General features: G+C 35.6%; 1 protein-coding gene across 1 annotated transcript in view; it reads right to left on the bottom strand.

Annotated features, from left to right (window-relative positions):
* DMD (dystrophin) overlaps positions 1-27,411 on the bottom strand; it is a 2,170,472-nt gene that overhangs the window by 1,540,793 nt on the left and 602,268 nt on the right. Inside the window, exon 12 of the mRNA XM_011957103.1 lies at positions 11,174-11,324. Within this exon, the coding sequence (XP_011812493.1) occupies positions 11,174-11,324 (151 nt within the window). The remainder of the gene's footprint in view (positions 1-11,173; positions 11,325-27,411) is intronic.

Raw genomic sequence — 27,411 nt, 5'->3', positions numbered from 1 at the left:
AGAAAGAAAGAAAGAAAGAAAGAAAGAAAGAAAGAAAGAAAGAAAGAAAGAAAGAAAGAAAGAAAGAAAGAACAAAGATCAGAGCAGAACTAAATGAAACTGAGATAATAAACGGAAAAATTAAAAAATTAAAAAGTCATTTATTTGAAAAGATAAACAAAATTAATAGACTACTAGCTAGGTTAACCAAGAAAAAAACAGAGGAATCAAATAAGCAAGTCAGAGATGATAAATGTGACATTACAACTGATACCATAGAAATACAAAAGATTACCAGAGACTACTAGGGGCATCTCTAGGTACACAAATTAGAAAATTTGGAGGAAGTGAATACATTCCTGGATACGTATCAACTCCCAACATTGAACCACAAGGAGCAAAATTCTTGGACAGACCAATAACAAATAGTGAAACTGAATCAGTAATAAAATATCTCCCCAAAAAATAAAGCCCAGGACCAGACACATTCAGCTGAATTCTACCAGACATGCAAAGAACTGGTACCAATCCTACTGTAACTGTTGCAAAAAATCACACAGGAGGAAATTCTCCCTAACTCATTCTATGAAGCCAGTATCACCCTAATACCAAAGGTAGGTAAGGACACAACAAAATGGAAACCACAGGCCAATATCCCTGACGAACACAGATGCAAAAATTCTCAACTGAATACTGGCAAACCAAATGCAAAACCGTATCAAAAAGATAATACATGACAATAAAGTGAGCTTTATTCCAGGTATGTAGGGATGGTTCAACATATGCAGATCAATATATGTGATTCACCACATAAACAGAAATAAAAACAAAAACCACAGGATCATCTCAATAGATGCAGAAAAGGCATTTGCTAAAATCCAGCATCTCCCCATGGTAAAAACCCTCAGCAACTAGGCATAGAAGGAGCAGATCTCAAAATAACAAAAGTCATATATGACAATACTGAACAGAACATGTTGAGAGCACCTCTCTCCCCCAAGAACTACAACAAGACAAGGATACCCATTTTCACTGCTCCGATTCAGCATAGTACTGGAAGTCCTAGCTAGAGCAATCAGGCAGGAGAAAGAAATATAAGGTATCCAAATTGGAAAAAAGAAAGTCAAATGACTTCTCCTCACTGATGACAGGATTTTATATCTAGAAAACCATAAAGACTCCTCTAAAAGGCCCCTATATTTGATAAATGACTTCAGTACAGTTTCAGGATATGAAATCAATGTACAACATCAGTAGCGTTTCTATACACCAATAATGATCAAGCTGAGAACAAAATCAAGAACTCAATCTCATTTACAACAACTACAAAAAACCAAAAAACAAAACAAAAAAACCTAGAAATGCCTTTAAGCAAAAAAGTGAAAGATCTCTACAAGAAGAACTACAAAACATCAATGAAATAAATCATAGATGACACAAACAAATGGAAAAACTTTCCCCTTCTCATGGATTGGAAGAATCAATATTGTTAAAATAACCACACTGCCCAAAGCAATTTACAGATTGAACAAAGTCCTCATAAATTACCAACATAATTTTCAGCAGAATGAGAAAAAAATACTAAAATATATAGAGAATCAGAAAAGAGCCCAAAGAGTCAAAGCACTGCTAAGCAAGAAGAATAAAGTTGAAGGCATCACATTACCTGACTTCAAATTATACTACAAGGCTACAGTAACCAAAACAGCATGGATAGTGGTATAAAAACATATAGACTGATTTAACCAAATTAAGAACCCACATATAAAACCATATACCTATGACGAACGGATATTCAACAAAGTAAAAAAAAATGTATATATACACCATCCTATTCAATAAATTGTGCTGTAAATATTGGATAGTCATAAGCAGAAGAATGAAACTGGGCCATGTATCACCATATACAAAAATTAACTCAAAATGGATTAAAGACTTAAACGTAAGACCTGAAAATATAAAAATCCTAGAAGAAAACCTAGGAAAAACTGTTCTCAACACTGGCCTGAGCAAAGAATTTATGACTAAGTACTCAAAAATAGCCAAATGGAGCTTAATTTAAAAATCTTCTGAACAGCAAAAGAAACGATCAACAGAATGAACAGACAACTTATAGAATGGAAAACAATTCCGAACTATACATCTAACAAAAAAACTAATATCCAGAATCTACAAATAACAAGAATAAAAACAGATAAGCCCATTTAAAAGTAGGCAAAGGACACTAGCAGACATGTTTTAAAAGAAGATACACAAGCGGCCAACAAACATATGAAAAACCGTTCACCACCACTAATCATCAGAGAAATGCAAATTAAAACCACAAGGAGATATCATCTCACACCAGTCAGTACGGCTATTATTATTTGGTTTTTTTTTTTTTTTTTCAATGTCATTTAAACAATTTGTAGGTACAGAGTACGGGTATTTGTGGGGTACATGAGATGTTTTGATACAGGCCTGCAACGTGAAATAATCACATCAAAGAGAATTTAGTATCTATCACCTCAAGCATTTGTCCTTTGTCTTACAAGCAATGCAATTATAATCTTTCAGTTATTTTAAAATGTACAAGTTATTATTGACTACAATTACCCTATGATATGATCAAATAGTATGCCTTTTCATTCTAACTATAATTTTTGTACCCAATAGCCATCCCCACTTCCCTTCCACCACCCTTCCCAGTCTCTGATAACCATCCTTCTACTCTGTTTCTATGACCTCAATTGTTTTTTTTTTAGATCCCACAAATAAGTCAGAACATATGATATGGCTGTCTTTCTGTGCCTGGCTTATTTCACTTAACATAATGATCTCTAGTTCCATCCACACTGTTGCAAATGACAGTATCTCATTCTTTTTAAAAGGATAGATATCATTAAAAAAGTCAAAAAACAACAGGCAAGGATGTATTGTTTGGCAAGGATGTGGAGAAAAGAAAATGTTCATACATTCTTAGTAGGAATGTAAGTTAATACAATCATTATGGAAAACAGTATGGAGATTTCACAAAGAACTTAAAACACAACTATTCCATCCTGCAATCCTAGTACTGGGTATATACTCAACAAAAACAACAAAAAGTGTTACATGAAAAATATACTGCAGTTGTATGTTTATCATAGCACTATTTACAATAACAAAGAAACAACCTAAGTGCCCATCAGTAAATGATTGGATAAAGAAAATGTGACATGCACATATATATATGTATGTGTGTGTGTGTGTATATATATGCATATATATACACACACATGTACACACACCACAGAATACTACACAGTGATAGGAAAGTATGAAATCCCGTCTTTTACAGCTACATGAATAGGAACTAGAGGCCATTATCCTAAGTGAAGTAACTGGGAAACAGAAACTTAAATGCATTATGTTCTCGCCTATAAGAAGAAGCTAAACAAAGGGTACATATGGACATCTAGAGTGAAATAATATAAACTGGAAACTACAAAAGACTAAAGGCTGGTAGTGGGGTGAAGGGTGAAAAATTACCTATTGAGTATAGTGTTTGTTATTCAGGTCATGGATATATTAAAATCCCAGACTCCACCACCACATGATATATCCATGTAACAAACCTGTACATGTACCCCCTCAATCTATTTTAAAACCCCTTCTAAGACATGTTTATTACTAGAGTTAAATGAGATCATACATTAAATTCAGCTTGTACAGTGCTTAGATTTGGTAGGTGGTGAGGAAATGCTTATTTTCTTTCATTTCTGATATAGTCACATTATCCTTCCATTCTTACAGTAAGATTCATGGAAATAGCCCTTTTGAGCATCAGTATTTATTTCTAATAACTTGGTAATCACATTCTATTTTAATTATTAAATATCAGTGTGCCAAAACTGTAGACCATTATGTAAAAATAGTTTAGTGCTTTTTTAGTCTTACTACGTATGACTTAGATTTTTAATTGTTAAAGTATACAGTATCATTACTTCCAGTGAATAGAGTACTACCGGATTTACCAGCAGAAATCTACTAGTACTAGACGTCTACTAGAAGTTCTGTTTATAACAGAAATATTAAACATGATAGTACCCCATATTCTTCAGAAAAAGTATCATATTCAACCTTATTTTTTAACATGGGACTGGATTTATGGTCATGCATTTTAAGATACATTCACACATTTGTTGAGGAAAATTATTGCCTTAAAATTCATGTTATCATATGTGTCTTAGGTTTCTTGTAAGGTTTCCCTAAAATGCATTCTAAAATGTTCTTTATAATTAAATAATTTATTTACATTATTAATTTTGTATTACCTATACAAAATAACTGAAATTGATTGTTACAGTACTGGTTCAGAAAAAGAGAGACATTTTACATGAGACTAACTCAGTAAGCGAGAATTAGGGTCCTTATTTTCCTTCTTTTAAACTCCACTGCAGAGGTCAATGTTTTCTCATGAGGAAGCATTACAGGAGTAATGAAGTATGATAACTAATGTTAGTGCCTCTAAGATGAGAGTCTTGAGCAGCTATAATTTTTTTAGCAGTACTGATAATAATACTTTAAAACAAAGTTGTATGCTGCTATAAAGACACAAGCACACGTATGTTTATTGTGGCATTACTCACAATAGCAAAGACTTGGTATCAAGTCAAATGTCCATCAGTGACAGACTGGATTAGGAAAATGTGACACGTATACACCATGGAATACTATGTAGCCATAAAAAAGGATGAGATTGTGTCCTTTGTAGGGACATGGATGCAGCTGGAAACCATCATTCTCAGCAAACTATCGCAAGAACAGAAAACCAAACACCGCATGTTCTCACTCACAGGTGGGAATTGACCAATGACATTACCTGGACACAGGAAGGGGAACATCACACACCGGGTCCTATTGTGGCCCGGGGGGGAGGGACAGCATTAGGAGATATACCTAATGTGAATGACGAGTTAATGGGTGCAGCACACCAACATGGCACATGTATACATATGCAACAAACCCGCACGTTGTGCATATGTACCCTAGAACTTAAATAAAACAAAAAAAAGCTGTGACATTCTAAGTAATGTTACTCAGTAACTTCTAATAAGCTAAATAATAATCTGATTGCTAGAAACACTTGATTTGTAAAATAAGAACATGGGCATGCATTTTATCATTATTATTAATAATCTATAGCATTACTGGGCAAATATATCCTTGGAAAATGATGCTTGTTAATAGAATCCTTATGGGAAATTAGAAGTCTTCTCAATTAGATTAAAAAACTGTAACTGAATATCATGCACATACTACTATGTAGACTATATAAGTGATGTTCTTTTTTTACATAAACTTCCAATCATTTATGTCAAAATAATAATACTACCACTCAAATCAATTTCATAGTCAATGGTTTACCACTATTAAGATATTTGAATACAGGAATGCAACAGAGATAGAAGGAAATAAGAAAAGTCAGAGATTGAAGACACCAGACACAACATCACCAGGTAAGCCACTTTATAGATATATTTTCTACACCTTTATGGTTTTGTTTGTTTTTTTTTTGCTGTACGCACAACTTTTTAATTTGTCAAAATTTCATGCCCTTGTCAGAAAGTTAACCATGATGAAGATGGTTTGAGAAATAAAAGTAGTCAATATTATCAGAACATCTGTTCTAAAAACACTTACTGAGCATCAACTATTGACTAAGCACTCTGAAAACACAAGAAGAAATCTGGCTCTCTGGTTATAATACAGTATTTTTCTGGATTTTATTGTTTATCCTCCTTACCATCATAACCATGAAACTTTCATTAAGCACTTATGAGGGCAAAAGACAGGAAATAAAATGAAACCTCACAGCAGAAACAAATAACGTGTAATTTTAACCATGCTAAATATGAGAGCGAGCTTGCTAAGCACTAAAAGCACTACTTGATCCTATGTCATTGTCAGACTTAACTGAATCACTTATCCTTCTTCCAACTATTGCATTTCTCTTTTATACTGCCTATTTTCTTAATTCCAGCTCTCAGGTCCCAGTTGCCCAGTCCCAGAATCTATTATTTTGAGCTTTTTGTTCATTTCCTAAATCTAGTTCTATTGGTTTTGATTTGATCTCTGGAATGCTTTATGCCTGTTTACAATTTTCCTTGATACTGCTTTCATTCAGGCTCCATACACTTTCTGCAATATCCTCTTAACATGTTTTCTGGCCTCCTGTTTTCTCTGCTCTTTCATTTATCTTCAAAAAATATCTTCTTAAATATTAAGGTAGGTTTTACTAAATTGCTGCTCTTTCTAGTTTAATTTCTCATGAATAATGGTTTCCTGTTACTTACAGAACTACTGCAAATGCCCGTCTTTTATATAAGACTCATGATCAACCTCCATGATCAGGCTTAAATCCTCAGCATTAAGTATACTGCAAGATTTGATAAATGATTGGTTTCTGTATTCTTCACAGCACCCATGTGCTATAATGAGTGTTTGTTCAGTGATATGGAATAGAATGCAATGGAATGAAATGAAATGTCAGATCCTTTGGCAGAATTATACCTAAACCTTCTCTGTAACATGAACATCTAGATCATTTTAAAGGTCACCAGATGAGGATATTTCACAATCTTGGCAACCCAAATGTCTGCCTTTAACTAACCTTCAAGGAAAGCATAGGTGACTGAGCTTCTAAGAGGCTACTCAGTTTGTATTAATCAGTATTTCACATAGAACCTTCACTGAAGTCAGAATATAGAGTATATATTTACATCTGCAAATTCTAGTAATTTGTGAAGTCTTTGTTGATGCTGTCACCAACGTAATGTATCTATGCACAAACGTCTAAATCTCTCAGAAGAATGGAAAACCTAGCAAGTAAACTGAGCTTTAAGCTTCATCCCAGTCTCACCGTGCCAGGAGACAAAAGATTTCACTGGTAAATATTTTCCTTTTCATAAAAATGCCTTCCAAAATGGCAAACTTCTTTACTATCTATGAAAGCTCAAGGCTTGTATTCCTCAATAACATCATGCCACTCCTTCGAGGGAAAATCTTTCATTCTTTATCAACATCACTAATAAATTCTATCCCTTAAGACAAAAATGACCAGCTAGAATTATATGTGATATAATTTTTCACAGGGGAATGAGAGGTTCGATTTGTTTACTCACCAGAGAGAATCACTCTTAGGTGCCTCAGATCTAAAGCAAACCTCTAAATACTCTCCCCAAAGCAATGTCTAAGAATGAATGGTTTATCCCAAATGTTGCAGCCAATTGAACTTTTCTCGGTTACCCAGACTAAAGGGTTTGGCTAGATTTAATAGTAACCACCATATAGGATCAACTGCTTTACCTTACCTAATTGCCAGGTTCAGTAAAAGTGACTTATCTTCCTGGCATTTCACAGTGTCTGAATTTCTAGCCTGCCTCATAATAAAATGCTGTTGAAATGAAGATAGCAAAGGATCTTGTCACAGAATATACAGAAGCATATCTGTAATATTCCCAGTGTACTTGCAAGATTTGCAAACATTTTAATCTTGCCCTCCATTTGAGAGAGAGAACAGGCGACCTCTGATCTGAGTAGAATTTAAATCAATTCCCAGCAATAAAATTCGTATCTTTTCTTTAATTTTGTCATCTGCAATCATCTTTAAGAAAAAATGGCGATGGCACAAGGATTTAATGTCTATTTACACAAAGCTAAAAATAAATATTAGAAGTTTGGTGATACAGCAGATGGGAGTTGCTTTTGTGGGTACTCTAAGGTTACTGATGTATTTTGTTGTCAGAAGGAGAAATTTCCTCACTTTCAATGATTTACAATTCTTGGGAAGAAAAGCTGAAAAGCGATTCAGTGACTATGTATGTATATAGGGCTTTAGTTTGACCATAGTTACCCAAAGAAGTAATATTTATTTTCTTTTGTTTTATGAAATGTGCCAAGACTAACAAAATAGTATTCCTTTAATTCTGTACGCATGTTCCTTTCAGTGTTAAAAGACAATATAATGTACATGTTTCATGTTTTAAATAAACTCAACTCTTTGCTAAATTGTTTGATGTTAAGTCACCTTCTTCTCGCCAAAATTGTTCCCAAGTAACAAAAGAGCATTATCAATTTTCAGGACTTGAATATAAATCTTCTTTCCTTTGTCTTAATTTTATTTAAAAAAAAAAAAAAATCTGTCCTGAAGAATGCGCAAATAGTTAAAAGCAGGAGTTGGCCTTACTCTCTGAGCCAGCAAACCAATGCCTTCTGGCCTCTTTATGCCCTTTAAATAAATAAATAATTTCTGGATGTAAAATGTTCCATAACCAACTTGCATATAATCCTGTTGCCTTCTTTTGTTTCAAATTTTTTCTTCAAGTCAATTTCATACTCATTAGAACTGGCATACTTTCAAGTAATGAATCATCTGTTGAAATTTTATGACAATATTTGTCAAACATTTTCCATTTCATTCACAAAACATTTCAGGTACCTGTCAGAATATTAAGATCCTGGACAGCTTGTCTCACCTTAATGAAGAGTCTATTCAGCATCCCAAGCTAAGAACTTCCTTCCCAGCTGCCCTAAGTTATCCATACTTAGCTATGCTAACATTCTCCTTCCACCGCTCTTTTGGAGTTCTTCTTCCTGGCTTCCTCTTTACACTCCAGGCATCCGGCACCAGCGTCCTGCCTTCTGATGTTCATTGTTACTTGGCCTAACCTTGGTCTTTTCTAAAATACTTCAAGTTCCAAAAGTATTGGACACATTAAAACTATGACTGGAAGGAACACTAGAAACAAACTGACTCAACACTTTTCTTTCCAAAGTAAAGATATAGAGAACCTGGGACATTAAGTGATGTTGGAAAATGACAATACAGTTTGTGGTAGAACTAGAGCTCAAATTCTGGCTTCTAGTGGGGCAAGTTTGTCTTGGGTTAGATTCCTCCAAAAACACATCCTGAGCAAAAGACTTGGGAACAAATGGTTTATTTGGAGGGTGAATCCTTAAGGCATTATGAGAGCATGGGGACATTCAGGAAGTTACCTTGTGCGTATCTGGAGCTCAGTTCTACTGGGGAATCTCTGAAAGACTGTAGAGAATATACGTTAGAAATGTCCCACTATGGGACAAAGATTCTACGGGATTTCTCTATCGACTTTTACTCCTCATTGGCTAAGGGCAGCTCTGGCGGCACTAATTGCACCTCCTGTCCACCTTCAAACTGGCTGAAATGCTTCTGTACCAGAAACGCCCTCAGGGAGAGAGAAGCCACTGCTGTACATCAACCTTGTCCAATCCATGACCCAGGATGGCTTTGAATGTGGCCCAACACCAACTTGTAAACTTTCTTAAAACATTTTTGCATTTATTTCTTCTAGGTCACCAGCTATCATTAGTGTTAGTATATTTTATGTGTGGCCCAAGACAATTCCTCCAATGTGGCCCAGGGAAGCCAACAGGTTGGACACCCCTGGTGTATATAGCCACTCTCTGCATGTAACTTCCAGTGTAGGCCAAGGGGAAAAGGGCAGATATAGTGTCAACCAGAGAAGCAAATGTGCCACAGAGGAAAAGTGGTACTATTAGAGAACTAGCACTGTACCTAACTTCTTCATCAGATGCTCAATTAGTATCTATGTGACAAGTAATCACAGTCACAATTTCTACCTAACTACAATACAGTTGATGATTTTTTCCTGATGGCATAGCAGATGAGGATTACCATAGTTACAGCTCTTCTTAAATGCTAGATCTTAAACTGCTGTAGCCAAAAGACTCCTGCCTGGGGGTCAGTATAGTAAGAGCTGGCCCCATTTGTCATTGGAAACTGAAGTTCATTAAACTAAAAAAAAAAAAAAAAAACCTCTAGAACTTAGAAATAAATGTATCTTTTATTTGCATGGAAGAACTATAAAGCTATATCTGACTGAATATTATAAAAAGAGAGAATTAAGTTAGGCAAAAGGCAGATTTAGGAGGTATGAGGTAAAGGAGCAGATATTCCCTTTCAAAGCCATAAATCCAACAACCACAGATCATAAGTAGAGTCGCCAGATAAAATAAAGGACACTCAGCAAAATGTGAATTTCAGATAAACAATGAATAATCTGGGACACACACTGAGAAAATTATTTGTTGTTTATCTGAAATTTACATTTATGTAGGCTTCTTTTATTTTTGTTTGCTACATATGGCAACCCTAATCCTGGGACAACTACAAAGGATCTTCTGTGTGTGCACATCCTCATGAATTGAGCAGGAGCCTATTTCAACAATAAAACTCAGAGCTAATTGTAATATTTTATGGCATTGATTAAAATAAAGTACCCTCATAATTTTGGATCAAAAAAATTATTGTAGAAGTCTCAATCACAGAAACAAAAAATAAATGCTTTCTGGCAGCGTGGGAGCGTAACTAGAAATGTACAAGTAAACTGAAGAAAAAAGATGAAAATATTAACATTTTTAAAATGTCATATTTTATAGAAAAGCAATGCTTCAGACCCTCATTTATCATCAAGCTTGGCCGGCTTCAAGTTACTACAAATTGAATGTAAAATTACATTAAAAAAATCATAGCCTTATTATTTAAATTTGTATTACAAGTAATCCCTATGAAGTCTTTCTTCCAGGAAAGCAAATTTTTAATAAATCACATATCCTGTGCTGTTCTCATCCACAAATATGTTTCTTTTCCAAATGCGAAAAGCCTAGTTACGTTGTATTTTTTAAAAAACAACAACAAATGTCTTAATCCATTTTGCGCTGCTGTAACAAAAATAACTGAGACTGGGGTAATTTAGGAAGAACGTAAATTTATTTTTTCGCAATTCTTGAGTCTGGGAAATCCAAGGTCAAGGTGTTAGCGTCTGGTGAGGGCCTTTTCAGAGTTTTCACATGGTGCTGCATGGTGGAGGGTCCAGAGACAGGAGAACACTGTGTGAAGCCTCTTTTATAAGGGCCTTGATCCTATTCATAAGGGAGGAGCCCTGATGGATTAATCACCCTTAAATATTCCACCTCTTAATACAATCACCTAAATTTTGGAGGGGACTCATTCGAGCCATTGCAACAAAGATGGTAAAAATAATTTTTAAACTATGGCTGACTTTAAGTTTTAATTTTCTCCCATCAACCATGTCATTTGTGTTATTGTGTATAGATAATACACACAAAGTTTGCTTTCTAGTAGAAAGCATACAACATAAGATACACCTACCTTATGTTGTTGCACTTGGCGTTTTAGGTCTTCAAGATCAGGTCCAAGGGGCTCTTCCTCCATTTTCCTTGTTCTTTCTTCTGTTTTTGTTAGCCAGTCATTCAACTCTTTCAGTTTCTGATTCTGGAGATCCATTAAAACTCTATGTAAACTGAAAATTTGAAAGAAGTCTATTATTACACCTCTTTTAAAACAACTTATTACTGAACATCGCAATGTAAAACAATAGAATTTACAATATAAGGAATGTTCACATTTGGGGGCATCTACTGGACATTGAGAAGGATGTAAGGAAAGCCCACTATCAATCGCCCCTGGAAATCTTATTTCTCAGACCTATAATCATTCGCAAATCCTGATTTCTAAAAAGTTTCACATAACCAACTAAATGTGAACATGGTAACTGAAGTGCAAAGCATCTGATAACTGACTTAGTAGTATATTTTGGCAGTTGTTCGTTTACATTCTCATTATTTAATACGTGTGGTGGTTAAAGATGGCCACAAATTCTTTGTCCATCTTCCCTTCAAGAGATGAGGTCTATTTTCCATCCCTGTGAATATGATCAGGACTTGTGATTCTTTTTTTTTTTGACCACAGAATGTGACATAACTGACACCACACCAAATCCAAGTGTAGGCTACGAAAGAACTGGCAGCATTTGTATTTTTCCTCTCTTGAAGCCTAGATTCCATGCGGTAAAGGAGGCCAGGCTACACTACTGAATCATTAGAGATCATATAGGAGTGATTCTGGAGGATGAAATATTATATTGGAAGTGAGCTTCCAGCTCATTGCAGCCCAAGGAGTGACCCCAGCTATAACACCGGTAATACAAAAACAACCTGGCTGAGCCCTGCTTATATTCTTGATCTTCAGAATCATGACGCAATTATAAATTGTTTTAACCCATTAAGTTTGGACGCCATGTGATACACAGAATTAGGTAAGTGAAAGCGTGCTTTTTTCCCACACAAAGATATAGAAAATAGTGGGCTGGGTAATGAATTTAAAGCCCAAAGGCCTAGGTTCACAGCCCAGCGGTAAGCTCTACAACCAGGTTCTTAAACGTTCTCAGTTACATTTCCAGCATCAGGGACATGGGACAATGCTTTGCCTATTAATTACACAAGTTTATGTTGAGGATGAAAATACATTAAGGTTCTTTCATTAATTCAGCCAAAATTTGAGATGTAAATGGGAAGTGTTAATGGTTATTTCAAGGGAAATATTCTTTATAAATATCATGTTTAAAGTATTTTTCAAAACTATATTCTGAACATTGATCTTATAAACGAGATATAATTTGAATTAGGAATACATTATTTTGAATACATAATTTTATTCTAAAATCTTTAGTGGAAGTTTCCATTAATCACCACATTTAAACACACAAAGTGCACACATAGCTGAGAGTGGTTTTCAATAGACTTAATTTTTTGGTTTAGATTTACAAAAAATTAATGAGATTATAATACAAAGAGTTATCATATAACTTGCACTCAGTCTCTCCCATTTTATTAGCATCTTATGTTATTATAGAACATTTGTCACAATTAATGAACCAATATTTGTGCATTATTATTAGCTGGGGTCTATATTGTACTCTGATTTCCTTAGATTTAAAGTATGCTTTTTGTATTTCAGTATCTCTTCAACGATTCTACATTACACTCAATTGTCCTGTTTCCTTAATCTGCTTTTGGCTATGATAGTTTCTCAGAATTTTTCTGGCAGTTTTTAAAAGTGCTGGCCAGGCTGGTATTTTGTAGTATGCCTCTCAATGGGGATTTGTCTGAATTTTTTTTCCTCATCATTAAACTGGGGTTTTTGAAAGACCACAGAGGTAATGGGCCATTTTAATCACGTTTTATCAATCATATATACTCTCAAGATGACTTATCAATGTTAACTTTGACCACGTGGCTAAAGTAATAGGTGTCACATTTATCCACTATAAAGTTACTCTTTCCCCCTCCTTTTACACTGTTTTTTAACAAGAAAGTCACTATATACAGTCCCTATGGAGTGGGGAATTATATTCTCTCTCTGTGAGGGCAGAGAAGTTACATAAGTTATTTGGAGTTTTTTCTGCATTGGAGATTTGTCTCTATTCCTCCATTTATTTATGAAATTATTTATATAACATGGACTCATGTATAGTTATTTGATACTTTGAGCTAAATCCAGTATTAGTTTCTGCTTTGGATTTTTGCTCAAATAGTTCCAGCTTTAGACACTGGAAACTCTCTTGGTTGGCGACTTTGACATATCCCATAAAAGTTTTTGTTTAGGGCAGGGCTGTGGAGTTGAGCATGTTCTTACTTTCTGGCACTACCAAATGCTCCAGGCTCATTTCCTATACTCCCTTTCTTAGTTTTAGAATCAGCCGTTTCTCCACAGTGTTCTAGTTCCTTTTTTTTTTTTTTTTGGAGAATTTTACTGGAACCCAAGATCCTGTTGCTAGATATGCTTGTTACTTCTAGGGTGTTGTAGCTTACAGGACATCTGGGTTGACATAAAGAAGTGGATGTGCGAGTGCGAACTCACCCTTAAATACTTCTTTATGTAATTACCTCATCTGTAGCAAGCTAAATATTAATCTATCCATGTCTCTCCACCTTGTGACTTCTGTCTTTTATCTGTGAACTACCTCTTCAACAGTAAGAATTTTTTTTTTTTTTTTTTTTTTTTGAGACGGAGTCTTGCTCTGTTGCACAGGCTGGAGTGCAGTGGCGCAATCTCAGCCCACTGCAAGCTCCGCCTCCCGGGTTTACGCCATTCTCCTGCCTCAGGCTCTGGAGTAGCTGGGACTATAGGCGCCCGCCACCTCGCCCGGCTAGTTTTAGTTCTTTTCGAGACGGGGTTTCACCGTGTTAGCCAGGATGATCTCGATCTCCTGACCTCGTGATCCGCCCGTCTCGGCCTCCCAAAGTGCTGGGATTATAGGCTTGAGCCACCGCGCCCGGCCAAGAATTTGACTTAAATTAGAAGTTGTTACAAGAAACTAAAAAATGATTTCTTTAAACTAGAAGCTGAGATGACCCCTGTTCCATGTTTGGCTCCTCATGCTGCTGAATCCACAGAGAAAGGAGTTACCACACAGAACCTAAGCACAAATGGTCAACTGAGTTCATCCTATACAATGCGGGGCAAGTAGGACTACATCAGAAAACTACAGGCATTTGCCAGGAGTCTCTTAGTATCCCCATATACAATAGTGTTAATCAATAAGAAAAAATAATAAAAAGCAGAAGATACTCGATCGATATGGAACCACTAATAATATGGTTCTCTGGAAGGATGTCTTTGATTTTCACTAAGGTCAATGTCTGCAACTAGAAGAAATTCTGTCATAGTAACCAAGACAGCATTGTATTAGCATAAAAACAGATTAATGGAACATAGTAAGAGAACCCAGGAATAAATCTATGCATTTGCATTCAACTGATTTTTGACATGGATGTCAAGAACACACCATGAGGACAGGACACCCTCTTCAGCAAATGCTACTGGGAAAAGAATCTACAAGCAGAAGAATGAAATTAGACCCTCATCCCTTGCCACACACAAAAACCAATTCGAAATGGATTAAAAACTTAAATGTGAGACTCAAAACTATCAACCTAATCGTAGAAAACACAGAGGACAAGCTTCATCACAATTATTTGGGCAATAACTTTTGAATATGACTTTAAAAGCACAAGCAACAAAAGCAAAAATAGACTGAGGACTTACACCAAACTAAAAATCTCTGCACAGAAAAAAAATAAAATTAAAAATTAATGGAGTAAAGAGATAACCAATAGAAGGAGAAAAATATTTGCAAACTATATATCTGATGGTGGTTCATATCAGAAATAAATAAGAAATTCAAACTCCATAGCAAGAAAACAAATAACCTGATCAAAAATAGGCAAAAGACCAAAATAGACATTTATCATAAAAAGGACAAATGGATAACATGTATATGAAAAAGTGCTCAACATCACTAATCATCTGGAAAATGCAAATTAAAACCACAATGAGGTATCACTTTATTTGCAAAGAAAAGACAACACTTACACACTGTTGGTGGGAGTGTAAATTAGTTCAACTATTGTCGAAAATAGTGTGGTGATTCCACAAAAACCTAAAAACAGAACTACCATTCGACCCAGTGATCCTATTGTTGGGTATATACTTAAAGGAATATAAATCATTCTACCAAAAGGACACATGCACACATACGTTCATGGCAGCACTATTCACAATCACAAAGAAAATCAACCTAAATGCTCATCAATGGTAAACTCTATAAATATGGTAAATACATACTGTGGAATACTATGCAGCCATAAAAAAGAATAAGATTATGTTCTTTGCAGGAACATAAATGAAGCTGGAGGCCATTATCCTTAGCAAAATAATGCAGAAACAGAAAACCAAATATTCCATGTTCTCACTTGTAAGTGGGAGCTAAATGATGAGAACACATGGGCACATACAGGAGAACGACAGACACAGGGCCTATTGGAGTTTGGAGGGTGGCAGGAGGAAAAGGATTAGGAAAAATAACTAATGGGTACTAGGTTTATACCTGGTGATGAAATCATCTGTACAATAAACTTCCATGACACAAGTTTACCCATTTAACAAACCTGCACATGTAACCTTGCACTTAAAAGTTAAAATATAATAATAAGTAATGACATCCTTGCCAAAAGAAACAAAAAGAGAGATATCACCTCACTTTCGTTAGCATGGCTACTATCCAAAAGAAAAAAGATAAATGTTGATAACGATTTAGAAAAAAGGCACCTATTACGTACCTGCAAAAGTTAAAAATTACAAATTAAGAAAAAAAGAAAACTTTAAACATTGTAAATGGGAATGGCAATCAGTACAGGCATTATGGAAAACAGTATGAAGGTTCCTTGAAATATGAATAACAAAACTACTGTATGATACAAAATCCCACTATGAATTATATAAAGGAAATGAAATCAGTATGTCAAAGACATATCTGCACTACCATTTTTATTGCAGAACTATTCATAGCCAAGATATAGAATCAACCTAAATATCCACCAATATATGAACGGATCAAGAAAATGTGGTATACATATATACAATGGAATACTACTCAGCCATAAAAAAAGAATAAAATACTGTCATTTGCAAAAACATGGACGAACCTGGAGAATATTGTTAAGTGAAATAAGCCAGTACAGAAAGACAAGTACTGCCTAATCTCATATGTGGAATCTAAAACAGCTGATCCCACAGAAGTAGAGAATGAATAGTGGTTACCAGAGGCTGAGGTGGTTAGGAGGAAGGGGAAGGTGTGGAGATGTTTTTCAAAGGATATATAGTCACAGTTAAAATATTCAAGTGATCTATTTTACAACATGGTGACTACAGCTAATGCAAATATACTCTTGAAAAATGTAAAGAGAGAGGATGTTAAATGTTCTCATCACAAAAATGATAAATATGTAAGGTAAAGCACATGTTAATTAGCTAGATTCAACCATTCCACAATATATATTTACTCAAAAGCATCATGTTGTACGTGATAAATACATACAATTTTATCTGTCAATTTAAAGTAAGGTTTGAAAAACAATGTTTAGAAATTGATAGCATTTAAAATAAAATATAAAAGTTGGGTCTGTTGAGTGTGTGTGTGGATGCTGCATACTATTGGCAGGAAAGAGAACACACTCAAATATGTTTAGCTCAGTAGACTACTTATACATTTATGTAAAGGGTTGGGGGGAAAATAATAAATGATAGTGAAGGAGCCAGGACCTAACAACAAAGCAAACTGACCTAGCAACCCTGGAACTGGAAGAAAAAAGGAGGAGAGCTGTTACTGAAGCTCAGTGAGAGTTAGAGACATGGAACAAGAGCTGTCCAACAGTAGCCGTAGTTCAAGGGGAACACAATTCCTGCCACTCCACAGTAAGAAATAGAAGAGGAAGAACAAAGTACCACAATCTCTGCTTTCACCCTCTTGCCAGTGCTTCCCATTGGCTGAAGAACTTTAGCCACCAAAAGCAGAGACGAACGTGGGTAATGGAAAATCTAGACTTCATCCTCTTTGAACAGAGCAAGGAGGAGAAAAGTGAAATGAATCTGTTCAACAGAATAACTATCAAAATACTTAAATTAGAATAAGTGTATTTAAAACTAAACAGAAGGATACAAAATTCCATCAGCATCTTTATCCTCATACACTAATGCCAGTCTATTCAAACCCCAACATGGAACCTGTATGTAATGTTACATACCACTCACACTCTTCATATACAATTACAGGGAAATGGGAAGTAAACCAGTAAAATAAAATATAAAAGATAATGGCTCCATAGCTGGCCAGAAGTATTGGGGTTGTTACTGGAGCTTTATTCCAATATGCATTTCATATTCCTTTTGAGAGTGTTTACAGTAATTTAAATTGCACTACTTATTGACTTTTAACATTTTAGAGACACATTTACCATGAGGAACATTGCAATCAGAAGTTGTGAGAATAAATTTTCATTTATCAAACATAAAAAGTAGACATTTTATTTTTATGACAAACAACAGAGATGAGACATCCATTTAAGTGGAAGCAAAAACTGAAAGTTGCTAGTATTTGAAAACAACATTTACTTTTTGCTTTTGGACAGACATTTCCTTCAACAAATATTTACTGAGTTTCATGTCTATGCAGAAAAACTCGTATTTGTTAGGAATGGACAAAATAAAATACCTATCTTCAATTTCAAGTAGCTTAGAGACTATTAGAAACATAAATACAGTAATAATTAGAATATAAGAAAACCATTATAATTAGATTTATATACATTCCTGAGGGTGTAAGGAGAGGATACAAATTGACCTACAGTCATTGGGAACAGTGTCCTCACAGAACACACAGCCTAAGAGGGGAGATTTGAAAAATTCATTCATTAATTTACGAAATATACAATTATTGAGTACCTGGATACTATGGATGGAGAGGCAAGGAAGACCCACACAGCCCCTTACTATCTTGGAGTTTACATGGATGGCGGGTGAGGGCCACAGATAATACATATAGCTCACCAGGCCATTAGTTGGTTATAATGTGATCATACCATGAAATGAGAGCAATTGAGTTGAGTCTGTAAAGGAAGGACTTTAGCGCAGTACTGGTATCTGAACCAGACAGACAGACAGACCTGTGAAAGGCCCTGTCGCATCACAGAGGAACAGGAAATCCAGTGCAGCTTGATTGCACAGGGTGCAGGGTGGTTGTATAGTATCATTGCCTACCTTAATCTGTGGGTCCTCAGATTTCTTGAGCTCTGCCCCAAATCTGAAATTTGAACCCCCAGTATTCTTGTTTGTGATTTCATTTTACAAACTTGCACTCAGAGACTGACCAATAAGAAGAGATGTACAAATGAGTGTTTTATCTTTTTTTCTTAAAAGAGACAAGGTCTCATTACGTTGCCCAAGCTGGTCTTCAACTCTTTAGCTCAAGCAATCCTACCACCTTGGCCTCCCAAAAGTGCTGGGATTACAGGCACGAGTCCCCGAACCCAGCCAGGTGTTTTGTCTTTATAGGTGGGATACAGAAACATCTGGTTGGGGATTTTTGGGGTAGGGACCAGAATGGCTACGTGGCAGGTAGTGTATGGGAGTGCTCAGTGTGCAAACTGGATGGCTCAATATTTTAATGACTGGCACAGTCACATCAGTGTCTCCCAGCCAAATACAGCCCTGCTTTTTCTCTTTTGATTAGTGGTTCTGAAAGTGTGGTTACTGGACCAGCAGCATCAGCCCATCCCCTAGAAACTTGCTAGAAGTACAAATTCTCAAGTCGAGACCCACACTTACTGAATCAGAAACTCTGGGATTGTGGTCTACAAATCTGTATTTTAACAGGACTTCCAGGTGACCGACGCATACTCACACTTGAAAATTACTGCTCTAGGTAACTTTATTCTACATACACAACTCACTCACATTCTGCAGAGACCAAGATATTAACATTAATAGGAGAACAACTGCCAACCCCCAGGAAATTACTATGAATTATTTTGACGTGAGACTTTTACATTCTCTTCCTGACTTCACCTCCACTCACAGAGAAAAGTGTGACTGCAAACTGCCTAAGAATGGGTTCTACCCGAGTTTCCAAAAAGCAGGACTTCATGTGTCCGAAGCATGAAATTAACCTCGGAACAAGCTTGAAAACAGAAGAACCTAAGGATGGTGGTGGTGTGACACTAGTAAGCATGAAAACATAAGGCATTCATCCCATTATTGGAAAGGATTCTGAGATGTTTTAATTGAGAAAACATTTCTTTACTACAGGCTTCGACTAGATATTAGCAAATAGTAGTCCATATGCCTCATTTGGTCTGATACTAATTGAAAATAAATTGAAATTTGTGTCAACAGTTAAAATTTGAGGTATTACCTACAAATATCAAATCCGACCACTCTTGATCATATTTAACAGGATTCAACAACCCTAAACCTTCCTTCCCATAGGGCACAAATGAATATCAATTATACTTCATATCCAATTATACTTCATATACAAAGCATAAGATCTACAGTTTGCTGTAGTCCTCATCACTCCCTATCCTCTTTTATATACAACTCATCTCACCTTCCTTATGTTATCTTTATGGTTTCTACAACAGGCATTTGGATTTGGTGCCCACGGGGTCTTGATCACAGCTTCTGAAGCTTAAATATGGATACAGCCCACCTGGTGATTCTGATTTAAATTCACAGGGTTGGGTCGAAGAATTCCGTTCTAACTAGCTTCCAGGTGAAACTGAGGTTGCTGGGTTATGAATCAAACTTTGAATAACAATAATCCAGGTAAGAATATTATTTATTTGAAAAGCACTGCTAGTCTATTTATGGTATGTGTTTGATCTATTAGTTACTACTGCTGAAACTCAGAAGATATAGATTAATGTGACCCTGGCAGGGAAACATCAAAGGGCCTCAGACTCAGGATGCCCAAGTATGCCCTTCTGTAAAGTAAGGAAGGGCTGTATCACAGTACTGGTATTTGAACAGCTCTAAAGACTGAAATAAGAAGCAGTGAAGAGGATATTTCCTTCCTTCACTGAGGCCTGTGAAGAGGGAACATCAGTAAAGTGCAGGTGAATTACAGGCCACAGTATTCTCGGTGACTAGCAAGGAGTGGTCCATGGCAAGGCTGAACCAGAGGAAGAAGCAAACCTGAAGGAGGCACTGAAATCAGAAGGTGAGGTTCTAAGAGCCTTCAAGACACAAATGTCCTCTTTCCCAAAGGTGGTTTAAAAAGGGGTGACTTCAGGGAGTGGGGAGGTTAACCTTTGGGTTAAAATATTAACATTAGTTTTAAAATACATTGGCTAACATTTATTCAACACTTTTTTTTTTTTTTGCATAATCTTGCCTAGGTAAATCTTTATAATATCAGTAATCTTTTTTTTTTTTTTTTTTTAAAAGACAGGGTCTCATTCTGTCACCCAGGCTCGAGTACAGTGGTACAATCATAACTCACTGAAGCCTTGACCTCCCAGGCCCAAATGATCGTCCTGCCTCAGCCTCCTGAGTCGCTGAGATTACAGGTACACCATCTTGCCTGGCTAATTTTTAACTTCTTTTGTATAGATGTGGTATCCCCATGTTGCCCAGGCTGGTCTTGAACTCCTGGACTAAAGCTATCCTCCTGCCTCGAGCTCCCAGAGTCCTGGGATTACAGGCATGAGCCACTGCACGTAACCATTGTTATTTCTGAGGACAGTGGTAGGTTAAGCAACTGGCACAGTGGCATGTGAAGCCAGCACAGAAATCACAAACCCTGTGTACACAAGACTGTGCTCTTACTTTTGCACTATGTTATTTTTTTCATGGACAAAATATTGTATTAGATATGAAATTGTTGATATTTGAATTTGCTTGATGAAAATGACTTCACATAGTTCAATTTAAAACATGATGAAAATGAGAAAGGAGTTTCATATTTCCAGCTAACATTCTAGAGATGCAAATACATTTGCAAAAATTGTCAAATTCACAAAATAAAAATCTACCATCCACAGGAAAAAAAAGTTCACATTTTTCCAGGTTTTATTTTATGTCCTTCAAGTGGTCATTTAGAAAGGAAAGTAAAAGCAGAAGGTGAATGGAGTATACATATATGACTGGCAATAGAGAGCCAACATAGTGGAATTAGAATAAAGTAGTGTAGGGCAGGAGATGATACTGACAGTAGGTATGGGCAAAAGCGTATCAGGACATGATATTAGGAACTGCTACAGTAAACTTCCAATCGTTCAGATCATCAGAGAGTAGAGAGGGGCTAGCAAAACAGGTAAATTGTAAAAACTTGGAACTTTGGCAACATAGATTACAGACATAATAATCTCTAGTGTCAATGCCATTTTTGGAGGTATTGTTATATAATGGACATCGTCATGGTTTCACCCAGTGTTTCTCAAACTTTAATGTACGTATGAATTACCTGGAGAGTGTCAAACTATGCATTCTAAGTCAGTAGGTCTGGGTTGGGGCCTGAGATTCTGCATTTCTAACAAGCGCCCAGTGGACATCAATGCTTCCGATCCGTGAATCACATTTTAAGGAGCAATGGTGTAAGTCACTTTGAGTTGGCCTTTTTGTCATTTGCAGTAAATGGCATTCTAAGGAATAGTATTTTTCAAATGATTTTACTAGAGAGCTGTCATCCCACCCCCTGACATGAAAACGTATCTGTATGAACACAAAGGAATTCAATGGGAATGCCAACTTTGCTTTACAGAAATTGTTAGAATGTAGGAAGGCTGCCGGGTGCGATGGCTCACACCTGTAATCCCAGCACTTTGGGAAGCCAAGGCAGGCGGATCACGAGGTCAGAAGTTCGAAACCAGCCTGGCCAACATGGTGAAATCCAGTCTCTACTAAATATACAAAAATTAGCCAGGAGTGGTGGCACACACCTATAATCCCAGCTACTCAGGAGGCTGAGGCAGGATAATTTCTTACACCCGGGAGGCAGAGGTTGCAGTGAGCTGAGTTCATGCCATTGCGCTCTACCCTGGGTGACAGAGCAAGACTCCGTTTCAAAAAAAAAAAAAAAAAAGTGTAGGAAGGTAATTGTTCTTTAACCAGTGATGCCCAGCAGAACTTACTAAAATGATGTAAATATTCTATGTGTGCATTATACATACATATACACATATATATATATACACATGTATGTATAAATATATAATAGGCATTAGTCAGGTGGGAATAACAAGCACTTGAAATACGTATGGCTAGTAAGGCTGAGAAACTGATTTTTTAACTATATTTAATAATTTTAATTTAGCTACACATAGCTAGCGGCTGCAATATTGGACAGCACAGCTATAAACCAACAGATAATTAGATTGCCAATATTCATGAATCCTTATTTGCAAGTCCTTATCCTTTCCAATTTATTTTGTTCTCCAGTATCTATGAGGAATGATATCCTAAGTTTAGGAATCTAGTAATACACATTAATAACATTTTTTGAAATTTTCATTTTCTAGATACAAATTTATAAATTCAAAATGGTACATGTTTTCATTAATTTCAGCCTACATTTGATGGTCCTAATAGCATTTTTTGTGCTTTATGGAAATACATTATAAAATGTATAAACATGTATTACAAAAACATAACCATATGCTAGGCGCTAACTAATAAAGGCATAGATGGATAGAATTTATAAAACCTAGAGGATTACAATTAAAACTTACAAATTACCAAGAGGGGCGAGCTCTTCAGCAAGACAGGCTCTCAGGCCCAATTCCCCAGAATTCAGTTATTAGCATATATGCAATCCTCAATTTAAAAAAAATACACCTAATGAAAGGAAGTAATGTATTATCATAAGTGTCTAGATTAGAAAAGAACTACCAGTGATATTCAATTAACATGTCTTAAATGTAAAACACAATTACACAATTTAAGCCAGAAATAAAACCTCTATAATTTGATTTAAGGGAGGGATACCAGTACAAACTAGAGAAACTTTTTAATGCATGTTTTTACTTTTAATTGCCTACCATTTAGAAACTAAAATTGCACTGATGAAAACTGGAATTGATTTATTTACTTATTCAAAATGATGGCTCAGGCTGGGCACAGTGGCTCAGGCCTATAATCCCAGCATTTTGGGAGGCCAAGGTGGCTGGATCACCTGAGTTCAGGAGTTCAAGACCAGCCTGGCCAGTAGAAACCCCATCCCCACTAAAAATACAAAAATTCAGCTGGGCGTGGTGGCGTGTGCCTTTTAATCCTAGCTACTTGGGAGACTGAGGCAAGAGAATCGCTTGAACCCAGGGGGATGGAACTTGCAGTGAGCTGAGATCACACCACTTCACTCCAGCTTGGGCGAAAGAACAAAACTCCGTCTTAAAAAAATAAAAATAACAAAATGACGGCGCAAAAATCCTAGCAAAGTGGTTCTTATAGTTTTGGCTTTCGGTTAACAATTCTTTATATGTAGCTAGATGCTTCTAGAATGCTGTCATCTGCTTAAATATGTAATTTTTAAAAATCAACTTGTTCCAGTTTTCATTTCATTAAGAAAGGTATTAGGGGCTGGGGAAGGGATAGCATGAGAAATACCTAATGTAAATGAGTTGATGGGTGCAGCAAACCAACATGGCACATGTATACCTATGTATCAAACATGCACGTTGTGCACATGTACCCTAGAAAGTATAATAATAATAATGATAATTAATAATAATAATAATGATAAAAGAGAGAAAAAAAGAAATCCAAGATAGGTTACAAAAAAAAAAGAAAGTTATTAATTGAGGTAATGTTTAAGTCCAGCTTTTATTCAAACTATCTCAGAGAGGTGAATTAGTGTAATTTATATAAATAATGCCTTAATATAAAAAGGTGCTGATCGATTAGAATCACTGAGAGAACTTTTCAAAATGATGTCCCAACCCCACACCCCAACAATTCAATCAGAATTTCTGGGAATGGAGCCCAGGTATTGGTTCTTTAAAAAACCATCCCGTCAGGTAAATGAACATCCAGGGTTAAGAACAATTGTGCCTTTTTTTTGTTTGTTTGTTCTCCAGGACACAGTCATAATTTTTACTTTAGCCCTTGAGTCCTCACAAGTGGCAAATATTTGGAAAGCTGTGTCCAGGCAACATGACATGTCAGGGTTAACATGAACCAGATGCACAGGGGTAACATGGAGACAAAGGATCAGGATGCACAGACACGTCTTTACTTATTTATAGATGATTCTCACAGGTCCTAAAAGGTCTATTACGTACCCGCAGAAATTACAAATAAAAGCAAAGATTTACTAAAGAGTAATTTTGATCTTGTAGAATTTGGGACTTTTAAATCTAATTTTTCAATACCAAATAATTATGTGGTATTTAAAAAGAGGTATTATCGTCTTCAATCCTATTGATTCAGCAACTGATATCAGCCCCAACTTACAGGTGGGGCAACAAAGGCTTACTTGGGTCAAAAGGCAAGCAAGGGAAGGTGACAAAGTGGGAACTCAGGTAGTTTGGCTCCAGGGCCTGCTTCACAATCATGCAATATTGTCTGAACTAAAATTAACTTTTTAGAGATTAACTTTATATCTACTATAAAGTCATTTATGGCACTGATTATAAATATTTAAAAAAAAGAAGAAAGATAATTTGGTGGAATTTTATACAAAGATTGTCACTAATAATTCTATTATTTTCACCAAAACGGAAATTACAGTTGTTACTCTTGAGACAATTGTTCTTAGCATGATGTTTACTTTAATGATATAAACCACAATACCCTATTTTTTTTAATTTTCATTTTTGTGGGTATATAGTATGTGTTTATATTTATGGGATACAAGAGATACATTCATACAGGCATAATATGACATTAAGGTTAATAGGGTATCCATCACCTCAAGCATTTATCATTTCTTTATGTGACAAACATTCCAATTATACTTTTTGTTACTTTAAAATGTACAACAAATTATGCTTGACAGCAGTCATCCTGCTGTGCTATCAAATACTAGATCACATTCATTCCATCTAACTGTATTTTTTGTACCCATTAATGATCCCCACTCCCCCAGACCCACTAGCATTCCCATGCTCTGGTAACCATCATTGTAGTCTCTACCTCCATGAGTTCGGGTGTTTTAATTTTTTTTTTTTTTTTTTTTTTTAGCTCTCACAAGTGAGAACATGCAAAGTTTGTCTTTCTGTGCCTGGCTTATTTTAACCAACATAATGTCCTCCAGTTCCATCCATGATGTAACTGACTGGATCTCATTCTTTCTTAGTCAAGCTTAAGACTTGTCATTTTTGTTTACCCTTTCAAAAAAAACCATCTTTTTTGTTTTGTTGATCTTTTGTATCATTTTGTTGTACTTGAATGTATTTCATCTCTGTTTCTTATTGTAACATTTATTTTCTCACACTAATTTTGGGTTTGGTTTGCTCTTGCTTTTCTAGCTCCTTAAGGTGTATCATTCAGTTATCCGAAAGTTCTTCTGCTTTTTTGATGTAGGTATTTATAGCTATAAACTTCCCTGATAGTACTGCTTTCACTGCTTCCCATAGGTTTTGGTTACATTGTGTTTCCATTTTCATTTGTTTCAAGAAATTCTATAGTTTCCTTCTTAATTTCTTCCTTGACCCACTGATCATTCAAGAGCATATCGTTCAACTTCCATGTGTTTGTACAGTTTCCAAAACTCTTCCTACTGATACCTTAATATATTCAATTGTGATCAGAAAAGCTAACTTATGTTATTTTGATTTTTGAATTTTCTAAGACTTGCTTCGTGGCCTAACATATGCCTTGTCCTTGAAAATTATCCATGTGCTGAGAAGAAGAGTGTGTACTCTCTGCAGTTGTTGGATAAAATGTTCTATAAATATCTATTAGTTCAAATTAGTTTATAGTGCATAGTAAGTCTGATGTTTCTTTGTTGATTTTATGTTGGGATGATCCGGCCAATGCTGAAAATGGGGGATTGAAATCTTCGGCCATTATTGTTTTGGGATCTGTCTCTCTAATAATATTTGATTTATATAGCTGGGTGTTCCAATGTTGGGTACCTATTTATATACAACTGTTACGTCCTCTTGCTGAATTGACACCTTTATCATTCTACAATGACCAGTGTTGTCTCTTTTTATAGTGTCTGTCTTGAAACCTATTTTGTCTGATAAAAGAATAGCTAATCCTGTTCTTTTTTGGTTTCCATTGGCATGGAATACTTCTTCCATCCCTTTATTTTCAGTCTACGTTTATCTTTATTGGTGAAGTGTGTTTCTTGTAAGTAACAGATCACTGTGTCTTATATATTCTTTCATCCATTCTGTCACTCAACGTATTTAGATTGGATAGTTTAGTCAATTTACATTCCATGTTATTATTGGTAAGTTAAAGACTTAACACTTGCTATTTTGCTATTTGCTTTCTGATTATTTTGTGGCCTTCTCTTCATTCTCTTTCCTTCCTGTCTTACTATTAGTGAAAATAATTTTCTCTGGTCATATGTTATACATTCTTGCTTATTTGTGTACCTGAGTACATTATTTGATTTGTGGTTACCATGAGGTTTGTAAAGAATAACTTATAATCCATTACTTGAAACTCATGACAACTTAGCACTGGTTGCATAAACAAGCAAGCACAGAGAAAACTAAAAAAAAAAAAAAATGCTACACTATAACTTCATCCCCCCACTGTTTTTGGTTTCTATCTTATTATAATGTCTACGTCTTGAAAAGTTGTTGCAGTTATTTTTGATAGATTCATCTTTTAGTCTTTTTACTCAAGATATGGGTAGTTGAGGCATCCTAATCACAGTGTTATAATATTCTGTTTGTAACAGAATAGTAACAAACCTTACTATTACCAGTGAGTTTTGTTACTTCAGATGATTACTTATTGCTCATTAACACCCTTTTCTTCAAGATTGAAGAACTCCCTTTACCATTTCCTGTAGAAAAGGTTTGGTATTGATGAAATCAGCTTTTTTTTTTTTTTTTTTTTTTTTGTCTTACAAAGTCTTTATTTTTCTTCATGTTTTAAGACCATTTTCATGGATATACTATTCTAGAGTAAAAGTTTTTTCCTTCAGCACTTTAAATATGTCATGCCACTCTCCTGGTCTGGAAGTTTTCCACTGAAAATTGTGCTGCCAGACATATTGGAACTCTTTCTGTGTGATTTTTTTTTTTTTTTTT

Source organism: Colobus angolensis, unplaced genomic scaffold (assembly GCF_000951035.1).
Source record: "Colobus angolensis palliatus isolate OR3802 unplaced genomic scaffold, Cang.pa_1.0 Scaffold434, whole genome shotgun sequence".
Classification (NCBI taxonomy): domain Eukaryota; kingdom Metazoa; phylum Chordata; class Mammalia; order Primates; family Cercopithecidae; genus Colobus; species Colobus angolensis.
Note: the sequence above shows the minus strand (reverse complement) of the source record. Positions and strands in the feature narration are given on the sequence as shown.